The sequence below is a fragment of the Mirounga angustirostris genome, unplaced genomic scaffold (genome assembly GCF_029215605.1).
Source record: "Mirounga angustirostris isolate CCGP_5_RB_7025 unplaced genomic scaffold, mMirAng1.0.hap1 SCAF_14, whole genome shotgun sequence".
NCBI classification, from domain to species: domain Eukaryota; kingdom Metazoa; phylum Chordata; class Mammalia; order Carnivora; family Phocidae; genus Mirounga; species Mirounga angustirostris.
The window spans coordinates 48,849,413-48,873,218 of record NW_026991722.1 but is presented as its reverse complement, the minus strand read 5'-3'; the positions used below and the strand labels follow the sequence as shown (position 1 = coordinate 48,873,218).

At 36.5% G+C, this 23,806-nt stretch overlaps 1 protein-coding gene across 9 annotated transcripts in view; it reads right to left on the bottom strand.

Annotated features, from left to right (window-relative positions):
• Positions 1-23,806, bottom strand: part of ESCO1 (establishment of sister chromatid cohesion N-acetyltransferase 1) — an 80,870-nt gene that overhangs the window by 42,633 nt on the left and 14,431 nt on the right. For 2 of the 9 annotated variants that reach the window (XM_064577854.1, XM_064577855.1), the window contains exons 1-2: positions 4,366-5,976; positions 1,993-4,120 (exon numbers count right to left, since the gene is read on the bottom strand). In XM_064577854.1, the coding sequence (XP_064433924.1) occupies positions 1,993-3,537 (1,545 nt within the window). In that variant the 5' untranslated portion in view covers positions 3,538-4,120; positions 4,366-5,976. Of the gene's footprint in view, positions 1-1,992; positions 4,121-4,365; positions 5,977-9,516; positions 9,798-12,843; positions 12,944-14,863; positions 14,985-20,775; positions 20,934-23,806 lie in introns of those variants that run through there. The other 7 variants (XM_045886949.3, XM_064577853.1, XM_064577850.1 and 4 more) reach the window with 7 other exon arrangements.

Here is a 23,806-nt window from a genome sequence, read left to right as displayed (position 1 = left end):
ATGCTACTACAATATCACTAACTATATTCCCTATGCTGTACCTTTTATTCCCATGACTGACTTCACAAACTGAATTTTGACAGGCATTTATGTAGCAAGGAGTAGAAGATAAACAATGCAGCTACACCTGGAGTATCGCTATCAATTTGCTGACAAAACATACCCTGAATAGAGAGCCACCCCATCTCTGATGGAAGCCACACTTGTTACTCACACTACCACTCACTACTTACTTCTAATTACTATCACTATTTGAATAATTATCTTCTAATTGGTGCTTTCATTACCATTTGTTCAGAAAATAAAATCTAAGAGTACCATATGGTATCTGTTCCCTTCAATTTGATTTGTACTCCACAAGAATAGACAATGATCTATTTTCATGGCTTCTGGCATAAAGCCCAGACTCCTCACTCATTCGAATTTGCTCCTAGAACAAAGTATCTCTAAAGAGAACTTTAAATCATTCCCAAAACTTTATGATGACATAACTTTTTTCTCTACTCACAATGATTTTTTCCTCAAATGACCTAATGTTCAAAGTACGTAACTGTAGAAAAAATGGTGGGCTGAGAATCAGAACACCTGAAAATTCAATCCTGTTTGTGCCCTCAAACATGTGACCTAAATCACATTCCTCTACTGCGCTTAGTTTTCTCAATACCAAACTAAAACAACTGAAACAATTAGTGAAGTGTCTCAAAAATATAGAGCTCCATGGTTCTATGCATAAAAAATTTCTGCTTATTGGTTTAGATACTGGGATTTTACCTATGATTCAATCTGAAAAAAAAATTGGCTCAGCTGCTTTTAGTTTCAAACTACTTCCTCAGATAATCATTAAAGTTTCTTCAAGCTATTAGATTCTGTTTACTTTTTTTAGATCCTATTTTTCAATTTACTTTTCCATTTTAAAAAATTCTTTGCCACTACAATCTTATTCTTAAACTGAAAATTGAATTATTTACATCTTTCAGACATTTTATTTGCCCAACTCTTCACAATGTGATCACACAAGTCAAACTTAAAAGGCATCCCTACTACTAGAAATGTTTAATTTTTCAATTTTATCAGGTGGAAAAAAGGGATTGATCTGCCGGCTAAAATTAATTTTAACAATTTGGTCAGAATAAGGCCCAAGTTTAATTTCTGTATTTTAGTCACTATGAAACATAGTTAAAATTAAAAGAAAAAGCAAATCAGTGTGTTAAATAAAGAAAAGTTAGGGGGTAAGCGAATGGGCAAATGAGTGAAGGGGAGTGAGAGATACAGGTTTCCAGTTATGGAATGAATAAGTCATCAGAATAAAAGGTAGAGCATAGGGAATATAGGCAATGATATTATAATAGCATTGTATGGTAATAGGTGGTAGCTACACTTGTGAGCAAAGCATAATGTATAGAGATGTTAAATCACTATGTTGTACACCAGAAACTAACATAACACTGTGCATCAATTATACTCAAAAAAATTTTAAATAAGAAAAAGAAAAGCTAGAATTCAACAGCTTCATGCTGCATATAAAATAAGAATAAAGGGCGCCTGGATGGCTCAGTCATTAGCGTCTGCCTTCGGCTCAGGTCATGATCCCAGGGTCCTGGGATCAAGCCCCAAATCGGGCTCCCTGCTCCGCAGGAAGCCTGCTTCTCCCTCTCCCACTCTCCCTGCTTGTGTTCCCTCTCTCACTGTGTCTCTCTCTGTCAAATAAAAATATTAATTAATTAATAAAATAAAATAAAAATGAAAATGAAAGATGAAAATAAGGAAGCAATGAGAAGAATTTATGTAAAGGTCAGACATCTAAAGAAACCAGGAAGTTCTATCACTCACTACAAGACTGAGTTAATAAAACACTACTAACAACTGTATAGGATACCTTAACAAATGACTCCTGTCTTTTATGACTTGATTCTTAAGCTAAAATATGCTGTAAAAACTTATTTAATAGAAAGTGCTCATGTACCTCTACTGTGCATAATGAAAATAAATTACCTTATCTGGTGTTGATTCAAAAGAATCTTTCATCTGGTTATCCAACGGTGGGTCTGGGGGTGGTTTTATCTGATTATCCAAACGACAATTTTCAGGAGCCCTTTTTGTGGTTTTATTAACTTCAACTGTAACATCATTAGTTTTAACTTCTTCAGAATTAATTTCTTTCATTTCTTCCTGTCGGCAAGCTATATTTTTATCATTATGTGGTTTTGTCCCTAAAAATGTACTTTGAGTCGCTGGATGATGCATTTCTAAGGCTGGGAGTGAAAAACTGGTTCGTATTAAGCCCAATTTAGGGGAAACTTGAGAGTCCAACTTATTTTGCTGCACAGAGTTAAATTTTGAGAGTTTAATTTTAGTCCAGTTGGAGTTCTTTTTAGTTGAGCTGTTTATTCCATTTAGTATACATTTCACAGGCTTTGTTTTTCTACTGGGGAAGAAACGACTACACTGAACATCCTGATTTGTTTCCTTTTGAAGAAGTATTTGTCTTTCATTATCAGTCTCCTCCAATTTTATTTCTGTAGGCTTCTCCATCTTTACACTTTCCATTTGTGAAGATTCCTTTTTTACCTCTACAGTATCGGACTCAATCTCACCAGCAATTTCTTCACAGAGCTGAAGAATGCTACCTCGTTTGCTCTTTCCCACTTGCTCCAGCTCATTACCTACACTTTGTTCAGGCACTGATGGCTGTGGACTTTTTTGGGATTTTGCACTAGTATTCACTTGTGTATGAACTGACTTCTTCACCTCATTCTTTTTAGAGACTGCTGAAGTAACCATTTTTGATCTATTTATCTCAGAAGTTACAGGCACAGATTTTGTTTCCTCTTTTCTAGCATTCTTCTGAAGACACTTTTCAGATCCTTTTATGCACTGAGAACTACAAGTAGAAGCTGTTTGATGCTCTACTTTGCGTTTTTTTCCTTTGGGGGAATTTATTACTTCATTAATTACTAGATTTTCATCCTCTTTAGAGTCAGACTTTATTTCGGGTACTTTTCTTTTCACATGTTTTTGACTTGTTTTAACTTTACTAGATTTACTTTGAGAATTGTTACAGTACTCTTTTCTTGGTGGCAAAGTCTGTTTAACTGCTTGAACCTGACCCTGAATTTCTCTATTACGCAGAGACCTTGTTGAAACTTCTGTTAACTGTTGTAGTCTTTGTGATCTCCGGTGTTCATCTGATTTAGGAGTTCCATGCACTGACTTTTTCTGAGGTAATTTCTTCTTTTTTGTAGATTTTTGTTGTGAATGTCCCTTCACAGTCACCATATTTTTGTTAATGGATTTACTAGCTTTTTTATCATTGGATGCAGCTTTTGCTGACCTTGTACTCATGCATGTTCCTAATTCAGGTTGATTTATTTTACTCTCACTAGAAGATTTAACCAGTGATTTTACAGTTTCCTTTGGACCTGATTTTTTTGCCAGATTCGTTTGAGAACCTTGAATTTGTGTTTCTAAATTCTTATCTTCACTTTTTTTAATAACATTGGAGGAATTTTCTTTTGATTTCTCCTGAATGGACATCATTCCTGAGTAAGGTCCTCCTTTTCTGAAGTAGCTTTTGAGAGGATTTTCGTGTCCTGGTAGGTGCGAATGCTCAATGTCTAGTATTATTACTGAGGAGGTCTTAAGAATCAACTTTGAGGCTGATGTACATTTTCAACAAAAATACTAGTTTGCTTCAAGTAAGGTTTCGGTCATCCCTAGGACATGAGAAAAGCTGGTATGAAGGCTGAAAGATATTTGCTTTACTTCTGGACAAGGCAATAGAAATTTGAGGAAAATTTAATTCTAATTTGATATTTTTAGAACTTTTTATGACAAAAACTGAATTCAGGTTCAATCTGTTAATTTTTCAATTAATAATGGTATTCAGGCCTAGCCCTATTACTGGAGGAGTTATTTATCACTGACCTGTTTTGACAAAGATTTTGAAAACTTTTTTCTTCTGAAGTCTACAGTTACTGGACTTCGATTCATTTGAAACATGTCTTACAGCTAACAGGTTTCTTTCCTTGTTTGCTGAGACTGTTAGTTTAAAGTTTTTATCTAACCTCTTTCGTTTAATAAAATACTCTATTAATATAGATTTCCTTTTGTGCTGCCATTTCTGAAAAATTAAAAAAAATTAAAATTAAATTTTGTACAATCCAAGAAATATGGCAATGCTAATACTATACAGAAATAATACCGATTTATATAAACCTAACTTCTCCTTTTTAATTATTTAGTCTGTATATTTAAGGCTAACAAAATAAAGTATCCCAAAGTACATTCCTATAAGTAATCAGTAACTTGTTTTATATAAGCATAGAATAGTCAAAATTTATCAGTTTATTCCCTGAAGTTACTTACAATTCTTTTCCCACAAGACAGACTTGATCTTTCAGCCACCATAACTCATGAAAATTTGGCAAAATCATTCCTTAAAGTATCCTTCTTAACACATAACACAGCACCTAAAAAAAAAAAGTTTTAAAAAATGTTTAAAAGGTGCAAATATGTAAATTTTCATTCACCATTCATCAAATACAACACTCCACAATTTTACACTGTCCTATCATTAGTCTTCAGAATTCACTTTATACATACCACTTCATTTTAGTATTTCTAACCTGAAGTAAACAGTCCATTTTATGTTGTAAAAAAAAAAGTTTTAAAATACAAAACACGGGCACCTGGGTGGCTCAGTTGGTTAAGCGACTGCCTTCGGCTCAGGTCATGATCCTGGAGTCCCTGGATCGAGTCCCGCATCGGGCTCCCTGCTTGGCAGGGAGTCTGCTTCTCCCTCTGACCCTCCCCCCTCTCATGTGCTTGCTCTCTCTCATTCTCTCTCTCTCAAATAAATAAATAAAATCTTTAAAAAAATAAAATACAAAACACAATTCATAATACATACATATAATGGGCTAAACTGGTAAAGTAAAATCCTATTTTGAGGGAAAAGAGTGCATACAATTACTCGTACATAGAAAAACACTGATACACAGTTAAAAAGGCAGATTTAAACACATACATTTTCCTCTACTCTTGTGTAAAACCTACTTTAAAAAAGCAATAGATTAAAACAAGACAAAACCATAAACCCGAAGGATAAAGAGTAAATGGTAAAAATAAAAAATATGGAAGTTACAAAGAATGACAAATAATAACCTCTAGACTCAAGAAAACTTGAATCCTAAGCTGGAAATGGGGAAAGCGGAGAAGCAGCTCTACTTAAAACCACAGAATCTCCCAAAACTCAGGAACTGCCAGTCCCAGGCTCCACAGGAGATGAGGATGAAAATAGGACTCAAAAAAGCAGGAAGATGCCAAGACTGCCATTCCAATTACTAGCACCAGAAAACTGCCCTATATCCCTGAAGACCCTAGTATAAATCTCTGGAAAGAGTGTAACAAAAGGCCTTTAGTTTGGGGGCTCACGAGTGACAGGGGAGGGGAAAAGTATCATACGGACAACAGACAGAATAAGTAGGAGTACACACAGTGCTGAAACCCATTCCATCCACTTAAAAGTCCTCTCTGCCTATTGAAGAAACTCCTAGAGGAAGCAGCCAAGCCTGTACACTCCTGGAAGGAAACTGGAAGACCATTTTTTAATGAATTTGACAGGCCTAGAGATAAAAGAACTAAAAAAATACCCAGTTAAGTGTGCACATGCACATGCATGTGCACACACACACACACACACTCACACCCTACAGTCAAGAAACTACCAGCCCACCCACCATCCAAACACACAAAACTTCCAAATCACTTTTAGTGTCTCACTTGTAACTCTGAACAAACAAACAAGAATCACAATACATAGGGGCGCCTGGGTGGCTCAGTCGTTAAGCGTCTGCCTTCGGCTCAGGTCATGATCCCAGGGTCCTGGGATCGAGTCCCGCATTGGGCTCCCTGCTCGGCAGGAAGCCTAGTTCTCCCTCTCCCACTCCCCCTACTTGTGTTCCTGCTCTTGCTATCTCTCTCTCTGTCAAATAATAAATAAAATCTTTAAAAAAAAAAAAAAAAAGAATCACAATACATGAGGAAAACCTTAAAATGAAAAAGAAAAAAAAAAAAAAAACAGGAAATAAATAGCTTAGCAGAAACAAACTATGCAAAGCCAAAAACTAAAACCAGGCGCCTGAGTTTCCAGATTTAAAGGGCCAATAGCACCTAGCACAAATGATTTTTAAAAAAAGATGTTAAGGTGTGCGTGGGTGGCTCAGTCAGTTAAGCGTCTGCTTTTGGCTCAGGTCATGATCCTGAGGTCCAGGGATCGAGTCCCACATCGGCCTCCTTGCTCAGCAGGGAGCCTGCTTCTCCCTCTGCCTGCCACTCCCCCTGCTTATGCTCACTCCCTCTCTCTGACAAATAAAATCTTTAAAAAAAAAAAAAAGATGTTAAAAAGTGTATCATGAAGACAAAAAGATGATCCTCAAGCTTCTAGGGAGGAGGGAAAAATCTTGACCACATAGATATTATACATGCAAATTATTATTTGCAAGGAAGAAAAACAAAAAATTAGTATGTGAATTTATAAAAGAGAATTTTAAAAATTAAAAATCAAAATCAAAAGCTTTAAATAAACAACAATCAGCTGAAATACATAATAGAAGAAAATATCACATACCAGTTTATAACACACACATACACAAATCAAACTTAGAAAGTAATGGGGTGTAGATTTGTGTCACTTAGGTGTAATAATTAACAATTTAATTCCAACAAATCAATAGACAAGAGAAAACAGAGACTCCAAAAATAGGGCCAAGTGAATAAGGCAAGCTAGTACATATAAAGGTAGTACTAATTACTTTCAAATTAATGAAGAAAAGATTATTCAACAATTGGTGTCAGGACAAGTAGGTAACCATCTGGGGAATTTTGGTTTAAGAGTGAGGTTATGCATGGAGGACATTTGGAGAAGGAAGGGAAAAATGGGGAGGGGGAATTGGAGGGAGAGATGAACCATGAGAGACTATGGACCTGAGAAACAAACAGGGTTTTAGAAGGGAGGGGGGAGAGGGGGTTGGTTAACCCAGTGATGGGTATTAAGGAGGGCACATACTGCATGGAGCACTGGGTGTTATACGAAAACAATGGATCGTGGATCACCACATCAAAAACCAATGATGTATTGTATGGTGACTAACATAACATAATAAAATTAAAAAATAAAAAAGTGAGGTCATGTCCAGAAAAAATTTAATCATTAAAAATTAATTAGGAGTTAAAATATAGTAAATTAAAATGTGTGAGAATTTTAGTATTTATTTTCAGAGTGGGAAAAACTTTCAAGCATTGTCAGAAAATTCAGAAGCCAGGTTTGAGGAACAAAACTAGGGAAATAGACTGGCAAGAAATAGCAAAAGCTATTTACCATGACATATTCACAGGAAAGAAACCACAGATGGCTGGTGTGATAATAACAGAATAATTTAAGTTAGAACCAAGACAAAACACCATTTTTCACCTATCAGACTGGCCAAAGATCAGGAAGTTTAAGAACACGGTCTTGGCAAAGGTTTGTGACAGCTAATTCAGTGTCTACACAGGACAATTAGGCAGTATCTATCAAATTATAAAGGTTAAATTTGAAGCAATTCCATTCCTAGGACTTTATATACAGACACACATGCACAAGTGCTCAAAGACACAAATAAATATAAAACTGCAGCACTGTATGAACAGAATGAATACCCCAGCAGACATCACTATAAGCTACTTATATAACTGACCCAATTATATATACACCCAACAGAATACCACGCAATCACATCAACTCAATTCCAAGCGAAATTTCCAGTTTTTTTATACAGAAACTGACAACCTGATTTTAAAACTTACATGGAAATGCAGAAACTATGTACAATAGTCAAAGCCTTTTTAAAAAAATTTTTTACAATACTGATACTATTAAACTTCAAGACTTGTAAATCTACAGTAATCAAAACAGTGTAATACTGATAAAGGAAGCAGAGATCAATGGAATAGAGAATCCAAAAACAGACCCATACATTTATGATCAACTAATTTTCAGCAAAAGTGCCAACACAAATCCATAGGGAAAACAAAGTCTGAAAAAATGGTGCTAGAACTACTGGAAATCTAAATAGATGGGAAAAAAAAAAAAAGAACATCAACCCTTCCCTCATACAACCCACAAAAATAATGTGAGATTGACCAAAGAAATGAATATAAAACTATAAAGCTCAAGAAGAAAACAAAGGCAAAAATCTTTGGGGTAGACAAAGATTTTTTTTAGGCAAGAATCCTACTCATTCAACATATGACCATGTAAAAACCATGTTCAAGAATCTTCAAAGCAGGGGCACCTGAGTGGCTCAGTCGGTTAAGTACCCAACTCTTGATTTCGGCTCAGAATTGAGAGATCAAGCGCCACATCAGGCTCTATACTGAGCAGGGAGTCTGCTTGAGATTCTCTCTGTCTTCCTCTGCCCCTCCCCACCGCTCTCTCTCATGCACGTGCTAATAAATAAATCTTAAAAAAAAAAAAAAAAAATCCTCAAAGCAGCTCTATGCACAATAACCAAAATCTAAAAAAAAAAAAAAAAAAAGGTCAGGTGAATGGGTCAATAAAATGTAGTATATCAATAATATAATAGAAAAGTACTCAGCAATCGAAAGGAACTATTGGAACAATATGATGAACCTCACAACCATTATGGTGAATGAAAAAAGGTGAACACAAAGAGTACATAATGTATGATTCCACTTGAAATTCTAGAAAAAGCAAACTATAGTTGATCCTTGAACAAAGCAGGGGTTGGAGTGCCGAACCCCAGTGCAGTCAAGAATCTGCATTAACTTTTGACTCCCCAAAAATGTGACTACTAATATGGCCTACTGTTGACCAGAAGCCTTATCAATAACATAAACAGTCAATTAATATATATTTTGTGATATATACATTTTATTCTGTATTCTTATGATAAAGCTAGAGAAAAGAAAATGTTAAGAAAATCATAAGGAAAAGAAAATAAATTTACAGTACTATACTGTATTTATCGATACCGTAAGTTGACATCATTGTTTCATAAGATGCATCATCAGTCAGGACCTACATCAATATTGTCCTAAATAATACAAAACACTATAAATTTAAATGCTATTACCAACACTAGACATCAAAAATGAAAACATGTGAAAAAGAAATTCATATTTACTTACAGATATAACAATTCATGCACTGATAATGAAGGAGCAGTATGACTGCTTTACAGTACCCAGTGTAAGAGATCAGTTGCTTCACACTGGACTAGCATATACACTAATGAATGAATCGTTATACAATTTTCATGTCATGAAGTATTACAGTCATATTCATTAACACAACACTGCAAACACATTTTTTCTAAAAACCACTTACCTGTGATGATAGGCTGATATACAGTTTCTCCAATTACAAGACAGAGCATATGGTAACATAATTCTTTGAAAGTTCTAAAACAGTAAGAAAACTAACACATTATTAATTTTGTATTAAATATCACTCACCTTATGCCTACGTAAGGATAGGCTATCCACTGCCATACAAGTCTTGTACATGATTTTCTACACGATGAAAACTTAAGCAATGGTGATGATGATGTTGACAGAAAACCATCTCAGGCAGTTCTTGCCATTCAGTTATTAGATTTTCACACGAAGACACTCACACACACAACAGATAAGTTTATTAACTGTATGGCATGATGATTATTTACTATTCATTAAATGGAAGTGGATCATCATAAATGTCTTCATCCCTGTTGTTTTCACTCTTCATACTGAGTAGGCTGAAGAGGAGGAAGAGAGGAAGATGGTCTTGGTGTCTTAGGGACAGCAGAAGAGGTGAAGGCGAAAAGGGAGGCAGGAGAGGCAAGCCAATTTGGTGTACTTTATGGAAATACATTGTAATTTCTGTTCTGACATTTTTGCTTTTTCATCTCTTTAAAAATGTTTCTACACAGTACCAATCCTTCCTCTAGCATTTGCTTTAGTTTCAGTGCCCATATAATAGAAGGGTCCATGTCCTAGAAGAAGTCAAAAGCAGTCTTGAATAATTAGAATCCTTCTGCCAGACAGTCTAATGTCAATCTGTTTTCTGGCACTGCTTCATCCACATCTTCTTCTTCAACGTCTGGCATTGGTTCAGATGTGTTTATCCACATCAAGTCATCTTCTATTAATTCCTTTTGTGTGGCATCTATCAGCTCTTGAGTTTCTCCAAGATCTGTACCTTAAAACCCTTCACACCCCCCACCTTTTTTGCCATATCCACAATCTCTTTCATAATTTCCTTGATTGGTCTGTTGTAAATTGTGAAGTCATACACAACTTCTAGACACATTTTTCTCCTGCAGGAATTTACTGTTTTGGGCTTGGTGGTTTTCATGGCTTGTTCTATAAACAATGATGGCATCCTTGATGATGCAATCCTTCCAGGCTTTCATGATGTTCTATCAGGGTTCTTTTCCATAGTGTTGAAAATCCTTTCTAGAGAGTACCATGTGTGGATGAGCCTTAAAGGTCCTTAAGACCTCCTGATCTAGAGGCTAAATTAGAGATTTTGTGTTTAGGGGCAAGTAGACCACTTTGATGCCTTTGGTGTTGAACTCATCAGGTTCTGGATGCCCAGGGACATTGTCTAAGATCAAAAGAACTTTAAAAGGCAGTGCCTTACCGGCAAGGTACTTCCTGACTTAAGGGACAAAGTATTGATGGAACCAATCCCGAAAAAAGATTCTCGTCGTTCAGTCCTTTTTGTTGTACAACCAAAAGTCTGGGGTGCCTGCTGGCTCAGTCAGTAGAGTATGTGACTGATCTCAGGGTCATGAGTTTGAGCCCCACCTTGGATGTAGAGATTTAAAAAAAATAGTCGGGCAGCTGGTGTTTATCTTTTCCCTTCAAGGTTTGGAGATTAGCAGCTTTATACATAAGGACAGTCCTGGTCACAAACCCAATTGCATTTGCACAAAAGAGAAGAATTAGCCTATCCCTTCCTACCTTAAATCCTAAGGCTCATTTCTCTTCCATATTAATAAATGTCCTTTATTGTATGTTTTTTTCCAGGATGGGGCACTTTTTGTCTGCAGTAAAAAAACCTGTTCAGGCAGATATTCTTTCTCCTCAATGATTTTCTTAATGCCATCCGGGAACTCATCTGCTGCCTCTTGGTCAGCAGAAGCTGTTTCTCCTGTTTTCTTGACATTTTAAAAATCAAACCTTTTTCTAAAATTATCAAACCATTCTTTGCTGGCACTAAATTCTCCAGCTTTACCCTTCACCTTCCTTTTGCTTTAAGTTGTCCTATAATGACTTTGCCTTTCCTCAAATCATATTAGAGTCTATAGGTATGCCTTTCCTATAGCAACCCTGCACCCACATAAAAGCTGCATTTTCAATACAAGATAAAAAGGTATTTCAAAAAGTACAAGGTTTTGACGCCTTCTGGCATAACTGCAGCAATACCTTCAAGAATTTCCTTTCCTTTTCCTACGATGGTCCTTACGCTGGATTCATTTATCTTGAACTGGCAGGCAACTGTAGCTGCAGGCCTCAATCTATGGTACTTAACAAACAATTCAACTTTTTCTTATAATGTCATGACTTTCCCCTGCTTCTTGGGAGCACTTCCAGCATTACTAGTGGCACTTGAAACAGGTCCCATGGTGTTATTCAAGGTTTACAGTACTGCAAATACGCAAAAACTGCAGAGATCACTTTTTACTGTGATACGCAATTTACTGCAGAGACAAATTGCTCACACAGAGATGATTAGATCACACCACCGTGTTTTAAGCAGACTCAAACACCTAAGCTGACCACAACAGCAACGTGAGATGGCTACAAAATTATTATAGTAGTACAGTATATACTACAGTTAAGTTCATGCAGTTATGATTTAATACTGCATCTTTGTTTAGATTTTTTACTGTAAATGATGCAATGTATGGTCTGTGTCTGCACACATTTTAATAAATTTTAACTTTTTATAATAGATCTGTGAATATTTTATGGTAGTAAGTAATAAACTACATATATTTTATGCATTCATGAAACACCTAACTTTTTAATTTTTTCAGTATTTCTAAGCTACATGGTTTCTCCACAAGTCTTTTTCAAATTGCCACAAATCTCAAAAAAATTTTTTCAATGTATTTATTGAAAAAAATCCGCATAAGTGGACCCACACAATTCAAACCCATGTTGTTCAAGGGTCAACTGTAATCTACAGTAAGACAGCAGATGAGTCCTTCCCTAAGGTCAGAGAGGAGGGAGAGACAGACTTTTGGAAGCGATGGAGATGTTCTGTGTCTTGACTGTAGTGGTGGTTTCAAGAGTGTGTATATCTGTCAAAATCCACCAAATTGTACAGTTTAAGAGAGTGGAGTTTACTGTACATAAATTATACTTTAATAAAGCTGTCAAAAAATATAGTGCTGTAAGTAACTGAAATGGACCTGCACCTGCAACCAAGAAGCATTGTTAAACCAAAAACAGCAAGGTGCAGAAGAGGGTAAAAACAGCAATTTTTTAGGAAAAAAGTGGGAGAAAGGAAATGCACAGAAACATATGCTTGCTTATGCACACATTAGGTATAGAAAGATACATAATAAATATAATAGTGAAGATTTCTGGGAAAGAGAACTACAAAACCAAGTGTCAGGAGTGTGAAAAAGCTTACTTTTCACTATATACCCATTCAAATGTTTTATTATATAGACATATAACCTAATCAAAATTAAAATATAAGTTATATTTCTCTGAAAATAAAAAGTTATATTTGGCACACTAATTCATCTTGGAAGGCACTATATTATAAAAGTATAAGCCACTTACCTTACTGAGACAAAAATCACATATCACTGTTTCTTTAAGTTGACTGATGATGCTTCCAATGAATGATGCTCCTAATAACTTCCTGTGTTTGGGAATTAATCTTAAAAAAAAAAAAAAAAGAATCCTGTAACTAAAGTAAAACAATCTATTAAAACACATAAGAATATAAAATTACTATTGTCTACTAACTCATATTAAAACAGCTTAAGACTAAGCTAGACTAAGTAAACAACTGCCTAATAACAATGTATAGCATCACATATCTCATTTTTACACCATATAATAGATTAGGTTTTTCTTCAAATACAATCACCACCTCCAAACCTCCGCTGCATGGAAGGAGTATATTTTCCTTCCCAACTGGTGCTGAACTTGACCACATGCCTTCCTTTGGCCTCATGGTGGGCAGAGTATACTTCCCTGCCCCCATAACCTTAGCCATCTAACTTGGTTTGGCCAATGGTATATTAGGAGAAACGATGCAGAGGTTTGAAATGTCTTTGTGCAGCTGGGCTTGCCCTCTTGCACCTCTGCCATCACCATAAGAGCTTCACCAGGTAGATGAAGGCAGCCCTTCAGCCTAGACCCCAGAATAAACATAAAGAGTAGAACTGAGCCAAACCCCAAATGAGGTGACAAGCCGAACCCACAGTGAGAAATAAAGCCCACCCACACCCACAGCTGCCCACCAAGCCTAACCTAAATCACCTAACCCACAGCTGCTCTGCAGATGTGTGATCAATTAACTGCTGTTTTAAGGCACTGAGCTCTAGGGCAGTTTCTTATACAGCAATAGCTAATACATACTGTGATTAATTTTTACTTTCTGAGAAGCTCTAAACTTACCCAAGATTAAGCCCCAGAAACAGAACAAAAAAAGAAAGAAAACTCATTTATATTCCTTTATTACTTGAGCACTAAAAATTATAATTTTTTAAATGATGAATATTCTTCTTTTACAGCTATTCCTCCCAATTTCTAAGTATTTTAATACATTTGGGACCTACCTTATAAAAGAGATAAACTGATACACAACTCTACAGTATTTGTCAATCACCTGTTCAAGGTGTGCTAAGGACCACTTCAATTCTAGTTTGCCCCCTCACGCAACCATCACTAATCTAGCATTACACAACTTAATAAACCCCCTTTCTTCATAACCCTTAAATAATATCTTGCAAATAAGAACTGAAATGCACCCTCTCATCTGTTAACAAATTGACAAGGCCCCTCCCACACAACCCAGAGCTAGATTAATATAATCCTAATGAAAACAGTATCAGGGTCAAAAAAACACAATAATTAAGCTTTACATAAAATGACCACTTCAGAAAACCTAAAATAACATTTATATTTGGGCACCTGGATGGCTCAGTCAGTTAAGCATCTGCCTTTAGCTCAGGTCATGATCCCGGAGTCCTGGGATGATTCCTGCGTCAGGCTCCCTGCTCAGTGGGGAGCCTGCTTATCCCTCTCCTTCTGCCCCTCCCCATGCTTGTAATCTCACTCTCTCTCTCTCTCTCTCTCTGACAAATAAATAAATATAGAAAAAAATAACATTTATATTTTACTACAAAAGAAATCTTACAAGGCACATTAGAAAATACTGAGAATTTAACAATAATCCAATTTCCCACGGTGCTTTATAATAAAATGTACTCAAATTTTAATCATTAAAATATTTGGATTATAAAAAAAATTTAAGATTTTATTTATTTATTTGAGAGAGACAGCACATAAGCAGGGGGCGGGGGGGGGGGGCTGTAGACAGAGGGAGAGGGAGAAGCTGACTTCCCCACTGAGCAGGAAGCCAGACATGGGGCTTGATCCCAGGACCCTAAGATCATGACCTGAGCCAAAGGCAGATGTTTAACTGACTGAGCCATCCAGGAACCCCATGATTATAAAAAAAATTTTTAAACAGAAAGGAAAAAAAAAAAGAAAAAATTTGGATTGTATTATCACCCAATATATTTTAATATTAGTCATTTTTTAAAAAAACATTTCATGATTAGGGCACCTGGGTGGCTCAGTTGAAGATCCAACTCCTGATTTCGGCTCAGGTCATAATCTCAAGGTTGTGGGATCGGGCTCCACGCTCAGCAGGGAAGTCTGCTTGAAATACCTTGCCCCTCCCCTCTCTGAAATAAATTTTTAAAATATCCAAAAAAAATTTTATGATTGAGATATAATCCCTTACCATAAAATTCACCTCTTTATAGTATACAATTTAGTGGGTTTTAGTACATTCAGAGTTGTGTAACAATTGCCAGTATCTAATTCCAGAATATTTTTATGACCTCAAAAAAATCCCCCAAAAAACATGCTCATTAAAAGTCATTCCCCAGGGGCGCCTGGGTGGCTCAGTCGTTAAGCATCTGCCTTCAGCTCAGGTCATGATCCCAGGGTTCTGGGATCGAGTCCCACGTCGGGTTCCCTGCTCTGCGGGAAGCCTGCTTCTCCCTCTCCCACTCCCCCTGCTTATGTTCCTGTTCTTGCTCTCTCTCTCTCTGTCAAATAAATAAATAAAATCTTAAAAAAAAAAAGTCATTCCCCATTCCTCCTCCCTCCAGCCCTGGCAACTACAAATCTACCTTCTGTTTTTATGGATCTGACTATTCTAGATGTTGCATATAAATGGAATCATACAACATATGGTCTCTGTGACTGGCTTCTTTCATGTTTTCAAGGTTCAAATAACATAGCATTTATCAGTAATGCCCTATGATTTTTATGACTGAGTACTATTCCACTGTATAAACATGCCACATTTTGTGTAACTATTGATCAGTTCATGGATGTTTGACAGATTTTTTTTTTAAGATTTTATTTATTTAGGGGCACCTGGGTAGATAAATCTTTTTTTTTTTTTTAAAGATTTGTTTATTTATTTGACAGAGAGAGAGACACAGCAAGAGGGAACACAAGCAGGGGGAGTGGGAGAGGGAGAAGCAGGCTTCCCGCAGAGCAGGGAGCCCGATGCAGGGCTCGATCCCAGGACCCCGGGATCATGACCTGAGCTGAAGGCAGACGCTTAACGACTGAGCTACCCAGGCACCCCTGACAGATTGTTCCTACTTTGTGGCTATCACAAATAATGTTATGAACAATCCTAATGAGTTTTGTGTGAACACAGGTTTCCAGTCTTTTGGTTATACACAAAGAAGTATGACTGCTGGACCATATGATAGTTAACTTTAGAGGGACTGTTTTCCAAACCAGCTGTATCCTTTTACATTTCCACCAGCCATGTAGGAGGGTTCCAATTTCTCTACATCCTGGTCAGCATTTTTTACTATCTTTTTAAACTTTAGTCATCCTTTTGGGTGTAAAGTGGTATCTCACTGTACTTCTGATTTGTATTTTCCTAATGACTAATTAGGTGAGCATCTTTTCATGAGCTTAGTGGCCATTTGTATTTCTTCTCTGCAGAAATATATATTCATATCCTTTCCTCCTCCTTTAAATTGGGTCGTTTTTCTTTTTATTATTGAGTTGTAACAGTTCTTTATCTGGATATTAGACTCTCAGCAGATGCATCGCTTCCAGATATTTTCTCCAATTCTGTTACTTGTTGCTTCATTTTCTTGATAGAGTCCTTTGATGCACAAGTCTTTATTTTTAGTTATGTCCAATTAATCTATTTTTCTTTGGTTGTTTGTGATTAGATGTCATATCTAAGAAACTACCACCTAATTCAAAACCATGAGGATTTACATCTGTTTTCTTCTAGGAGTTTTATAGTGTTAGCTTACATTTAGATCTCTGGTCAATCTTGAGTTCATTTTGTATACGGTACAAAGTAGGAGTAAAACCTTCATTCTTTTGCAGGTGAATATACAACTGTCAGAGCACCATTTGTTAAAGACCATTCTTTACCTACTGAATTGTCTTGGTAATATTGTCAAAAATCAACTGCTGGTTTAATTCCGGACTCTCTACACTGTTCCACTCATCTATATGATGTTATGCCAGTACCACAAAGTCTCTTAATTACTGTAGCCTTATAGTAAACTTTTTCTGAGATATAATTGATATATTGTATTAGTTTCAGGGATACAACACATTGATTACATACATAGTTACTAAAATCTTTTTTCTTGTGATGAAAATTAAGATCTACTCTCAGCAACTTCCAAATATAAAATATATTTTTTAAAGATTTTATATATTTATTTGAGAGAGCAGAGCGAGAGAGAGAGAGCACAAGCAGGGGTAGAGGGGCAGAAGAGGCAGCCGGCTCCCTGCCAAGCAGGGAGCCCAATGTGGAGCCTGATCCCAGGACCCCGGACCTGAGCCAAAGGCAGACACTTAACCAACTGAGCCACCCAGGCACCCCACGAAACAATATTATTAGTTATAGTCACCAAGCTGTACATTACATGCCCATGACTTATTTATTTTATAACTGAAAGTTTGAATTTTTTGGCCCCCTTCCCCTTCACCCATTTCACCTACCCCCCACCTATGGCAACCACCAATCTGTTCTCTGTATCTATGAGCTTAGTTTCTTATTTTTGTTTGTTTTTAGATTCTGCATATATAAGTGAGATCATACAGTATTTGTCTTACCTGACTTATTTCACTTAGCATAATGACCTTAAGGTCCATCCATGTTGTCACAAATGGCAAGATTTCATTTTTTATGGATGAGTAGTATTCCACTGTGCATATATTGTGTATATAGTCCATTGTATATATATTTTTTCTTTATCCATTCATTTATCAATGGACATTTACGCTGTTTCCTTAACTATTGTAAATAATGCTGCAATGAACAGGGGGTGCATATATCTTTCTGAAATAGTATTTTGTTTTCTCCTGACAAATACCCAGGACCCTATGGTAGTTCTATTTTTTATTTTTTAAGGAAACTTCATATTGTTTTCCATGCTGGCTGTACCCACTCACATCTCCACTGACCGTGAACAAGGGTTTCCTTTTCTCCACATCCTTGCCAACATTTGTTATTTGTTGTCTTTTTGATAATAGTCATTCTAACAGGTTTAAGATGGTATTTCATTGTGGCTTTGATTTGCATTTTCCTGGTGATTAGTGATGTTGAGCATCTTTCCATATACCTACTGGCCATCTGTATGTCTTCTCTGAAAAAAATGTCTATTCAGATCTTCTGCCCATTTTTAATTGGATTGTTTATATATTTTGGATATCAACCACTTATCAAATAGATAATTTGCAAAATATTTTCTTCTATTCTATAGGTTACCTTCTCGTTTTGTGATAGTTTCCTTTGCCTTGCAGAAGCTGCTTTTAGTATGATGCAGTCCCACTTGTTATTTTTGCTTTTGTTGCTTTTGCCGTTTTTTTTTTTTTAAGATTTATTTATTTGAGACAGAGGGAGCACACGCGTGCACATGCATGGAGGAATAGAGGGAGTGTCCTGAGCAGACTCCACACCCAGCATGGAGCCCAACAGAGGGTTCGATTTCACGACCCCAAGACCATGGCCTGAGTTGAAACCAAGAATCAGACACTTAACTGACTGCGCCACCCAGGTGCCCCTGTTGCTTTTGCTTTTAATGTATATTCACAATATCATCACCAAGACCTGTATCAAGGAGCTTACCCCCTATGTTTTGTTCCAGGAGTTTATGGTCTCAAGTCTTACATTCAAGTCTTTAATCCATTCTGAGTAATTTTTTGTATAATTTAAGATAGTAGCCCAGTTTCATTATTTTGTATGTGGCTGTCCAGTTTTCCCATCAACATTTATTGGAGACTGTCATTTCCCCATAATATGCTCTTGGCTCCCTTTGTAGTTAAGTTCTGAAATAAGGAAGTGTGAATCTCACAACTTTGCCATTCTTTTTCAAGATTATTTTGGCTATATGATATTAATTTTAGGATCAGCTTGTGAACTTCTGCAAAAAAGTCAGCCAGGATTTTAATAGGTGTTGCACTGAATCTGCAGATAATTTGAGGAACACTGCCATCTTAGTAGTAAATCTTCCAATTCTTGAACATGGATAGCTTTTCATTTATGTCATCTTTAATTTTTTTAATGATGTTTTAGAATTTTCAGTGTACAAGGCTTGCACTTCATTTGTTAAATTTATTCCTAAGTACTATATTCTTTTTGATTCTATTATAAAAGGAATTGGTTTCTTAATATCCTTTTTAGATGGTTCATCACTAGTATACAGAAATACAACTAATTTTTGTACATTGATCTTATATCATATAACCTTGCTGAATTCACTTATTAGTACTAACAGGCTTTGGGGCCTTTTTTGTGGATTTCTTAGAATTTTCTACATATAAGATCATGTCATCTGCAAAACTGTTTTACTTATTCCCTTCCAATCTGGATGCCTTTATTTCTTTTTCTTACCTAAATTCCCTGGCTAGAACCTCCAGTACAATGGTGAATAAAAGTGGCAAGAGCAGGGACACCTGGGTGGCTCAGCTGGTTAAGCCTCTGCCTTCTGCACCATCCTGCTCAGTGGGGAGCCTGCTTCTTCCTCTCCTGCCTGCTGCTCCCCCTGCTTATGCTCTCTCTGATAAATAAATAAAAACTAAAAAAAAAAAAAAAAGAAACCTTCAGTCTTTCACCATTAAGTATGATGTTAGAGATGGGCTTTTCTTGAGTGTTTTTATCATGAAAAGGTGTTGGATTTTGTCAAATGCTTTCTCTACATCTGCAGAGGTAATCATGTGTTTCTCCCCCCTTTATTCCATTAACATAGTATATTATTTTGACTTTCCTCAATCTTATAAAAAGCTTCTAACAAGAAAACCTATAGCTTACATTACAAGAGTAAAATATTGACTGCTTTCTCCCTAAGTTCAGAAAGAAGGCAAAGATGTCCTCTCTTCTATTCAATATTGTACTTGAGGTCCTAGCTAATACAATAAAGCAAGAAAGAGAAACAAGAAGCCCATAGACTAAAAAAAACAAGAAAGAAAAACCTGTTGACATGATTATTCAAGTGGAAAACACTAAGGATCTGTTTAAAAACCTACTAAATACATGAATCTAGCAAGGTCACAGAATAAAAGCCAATAAGTAATACCAATTACATTTCTATATTCTAGCAAAACAAAACTGGAAAAACAAAATTATTTTAAAAACACAAATTACAAGAACATCAAAAACATTAAATACTTAAATAAATTTAAAAGACAAAAAAAATACTTCTACACTGAAAACCATGAAACATTACTAAGAGAAATTAAGTAAGTCTTAAATGGAGAAATACAGCACATTTAGAAAATTCAATATTATCAAGATATCCAGTCTCCTCCGGGCGCCTGGGTGGCTCAGTCCTTAAGAGTCTGCCTTCGGCTCAGATCATGATCCTGGAGTCCTGGGATCGAGTCCCACATCGGGCTCCCTGCTCGGCGGGGAGCCTGCTTCTCCCTCTGACCCTCCCCCCTCTCGTGCTCTCTCATTCTCTCTCTCTCAAATAAAAATAAATAAATAAATAATAAAATAAATAAAATTTATGTGGAAATGGAAAGGATCCTATATACAACCATTTTGAAAGAAAATGACAAAGATGGAAGCTATAATAATTATAGAGCATAATATCTGAAGCAAGACAAATCAATGGAACAAAAAATCTATAGACATATTTAGACAGCAAAAGAACTGAACATACCCCTCACAAAAGATAATTTACAAATGGCCAATAAAGATCTGAGGAAGTGTTCAATATGAGTCATCAGGAAAATGCGTATCAAGGGGGTGCCTGGGTGGCTCAGTCGTTAAGGGTCTCCTTCCGCTCAGGTCATGATCCTAGGGTCCCGGGATCGAGCCCCGCATTGGGCTCCCTGCTCCGCGGGAAGTCTGCTTCTCCCTCTCCCACTCCCCCTGCTTGTGTTTCCTCTCTTGCTGTGTCTCTCTCTCTCTCTCTCTCTCTGTCAAATAAATAAATAAATAAATCTTTAAAAAAAAAAAAAAATGCGTACCAAGGCACCTGGGTGGCTCAGTTATTAAGGGCCTGCTCCACGCATGATCCCAGAGTCCTTCCTGGGATTGAGCCTCGCGCGGGCTCCCTGCTCGGCGGGAAGCCTGCTTTTCCTTCTCCCACTCCCACTGCTTGTGTTCCCTCTCTCGCTGTGTCTCTCTGTCAAATAAATAGGTAAAATCTTTACAAAAAAAAATGCATATCAAAAACACAATGAGACACTACTACAAGCCCTCTAAAATGGCTAAAATTAAAAAGACTTGACAAAATCCAGTATTTGTGAACAGTGCAGAACTCTTAAGAATGCCGCTGGTAGGATGAAATGGAATAAACACTTCAGAAGTTTGGTACTTTATGAAGTTAAATTTTACCTACCCTCTGACTCAAATTCCAGTCCTAATTATTTACCCCCCAAAATAAAAACATTACCACAAAAAGACCTACACAAAAATGTTTCTATTAATTTTACATATAATAGCCAAAATATTGACTTCCTGCATCAATTATTAGGTATATAAAAATAAACTGTGGCATTTTCATGCAATGGAATACTCATGGGGGAAAAAAACATAAGCACGTTGCTTACACAACAACATGGAAGAAATTAAAAACCATTATCTTAAGGGAAAGAAGTCAAATAGAATAGTACACACTGCATAATCCCACATACATGAAGTTCTAGAACAGGCAAAACTCACCTATAATGACAGAAAACACAACAGTGATTACCCAAAGTGGAGTCAGGAACATAAATGAATAGGTTCCAAGGTACCTTCTAGGGATGATGGAAATGTCCTTTATCTTGATCGGAGTGGTAGCTTCACAAGTGTTTACATGCCCAAACTTACCAAACTTAACAATCAATCTGTGGATTATATTAAATGTAAAATATACTTCAAAAAAGCCATTTTGTAAAAATGCTTGCAGGGATGGAGATCTTTTTCTTAGAAATTAGGAATATTAAATATAATATGGCTTTGATTAGCTTTTATTTTTTTTAAACATTTTATTTATTTGACAGAGAGAGAGAAAGTGAGAGAGCACAAGCAGGGGGAGTGGCAGAGGAAGAGGGAGAAGCAGGCTCCCCACTGAGCAGGAAGCCCTACCCTGGGATCATGACCTGAGCTGAAGGCAGACACATAACCAACGGAGCCACCCAGGCACCCCTGATTGGCTTTTAAATATAAATTACTAATAAATAACAAGTTTTTCTCTTCACAAAATAGCAAAAGCAATACCTAACAAGTGGAAGCATTTTCACATTGAATACAGCACATTAAAAAATAATTTACTTTTTTTTTTTAAGTCCTTTTTTTTTTTTTTTTAAACTAAGCTCTTTGCCCAATGTAGTACTTGAACTCACAACCCTGAGATCAGGGTTGCATGCTCTACCAAGTGAGCCAGCCAGGTGCCCCCCATAAAAAAACAATTTAAAACAAAACAAAACAAAATCATACCAGGTATGTAAATATTATATATTCAGGAAAAAAAGTCATTTCCTCCAGTGAGGAACAGTGCCTTCTTTTTTATGCCCCCAACAAGCACTTTATTCAATGCACAAATGTATATTATACCTCTAAATACAGGATTTATTAGTTATATAGCAAGTATGTTTATGAAACATATGTCCTCCTCTTTAAGTTTCAAATCATTTTTGTACCCCAGTTATCAAATAGTAACTATTTGTCAATTTACACATGATTGATTTGACCACAAAAAGATCCATGGTATCTTAGAGTTGGAGAGCCCATTATCTACTGGCATTAGAACCCTGAAAACTGCAAAATGCCTCAAGAATAGTTGCCTCAAAATCTATAGGGAAAGTTCAACACTAAGCCCACTGATGGGCAGTAATTTTCTAAATATTTTAGTCTTGGAAATTTATCTAAAAAATATAAAATCATGTTTAGAAGAAATGGGTATAGGAACAAGCAGAAGGGAGGACGAAAAGTTGCTGTGCTACTCACTACCCACCAAGCTCACACACCTTAGTCAACATCTGCCCACTAGGACAGTGGTCTCTAAAGCTATTCTGAAGAGCACAGTTTGAGAAAGAGTAATCTAGAGCTGGACTGTCCAATGATTACCAATTAGCAATGTGTAGCTACTAAGCACTTGAAATGTGGCTAGTCCAAACTGAGATTGTTTTGTTTACTTTTTTTACAACCCTTAAAAATATGTTAAACCATTTTGGGGGATGTGGGAGTGGAGCCAAAGTTGGCCTAAGTGACAAAGTAGTTTATCAACTCCTGCTCTTGAGCACATGGAAGCTGTACTAAATAGTCTGTCAGATTAATTAAGGGAAGCTTAGCCTCAATAGCAGCCTAGTCAACGAGGCAGAAATGCCCACATTCCCAGGTATACTGAGAAAGTCCAAATGGTTGAGGGAGGATTGCAAGATTGAATCTACTCTACTCACACGGCTCAGCTATACCCTAATTAATACTCTTGGGTCAAGTCTGCAAACACCATCATAATTCTGAAAATTGGATGCTGAGACTGAGCCCTGTTCACTTGGAGGTCATCATACCAATACATTAAAAGGCAAAGAAGGCAGTCATGTGTGACTGATACATGGAGAGCAAAGAGGACTACTTCTGGAACCCAGGAGAATCACTGGGGCACCTCTTAGAACGCTTATCTAATACCCTGGTCAAAGGACAACAAAGTTAGGACTACAAAGACCTCAGATCCCACAGAATGTATATCCCCAACCAAACTGAGAACAACTCATCCAGTCCAGTGTTGGCAGAAACCAAAATCAAACAGGTAAATGACAAGGTAACCACTACTGTTTTTTTATTTGTATTTTTAAAATTTTTGTTATTAAAGTATAGTTAACATACAATGTTATATTAATTTCAGATGTACAACACAGTGACTCAACTGGTACCTATTATTATTAATTTAGGCTTCATGACCACTTGAAGAAGAGAGGCCCACAGCAGCTGTTTTATGTTGTTTCTTTTCCCCCTCCTCCTTCTCTACCATATATGAAAGGCGAATGTGGTAGCTAATATTTTAAGTTGCAG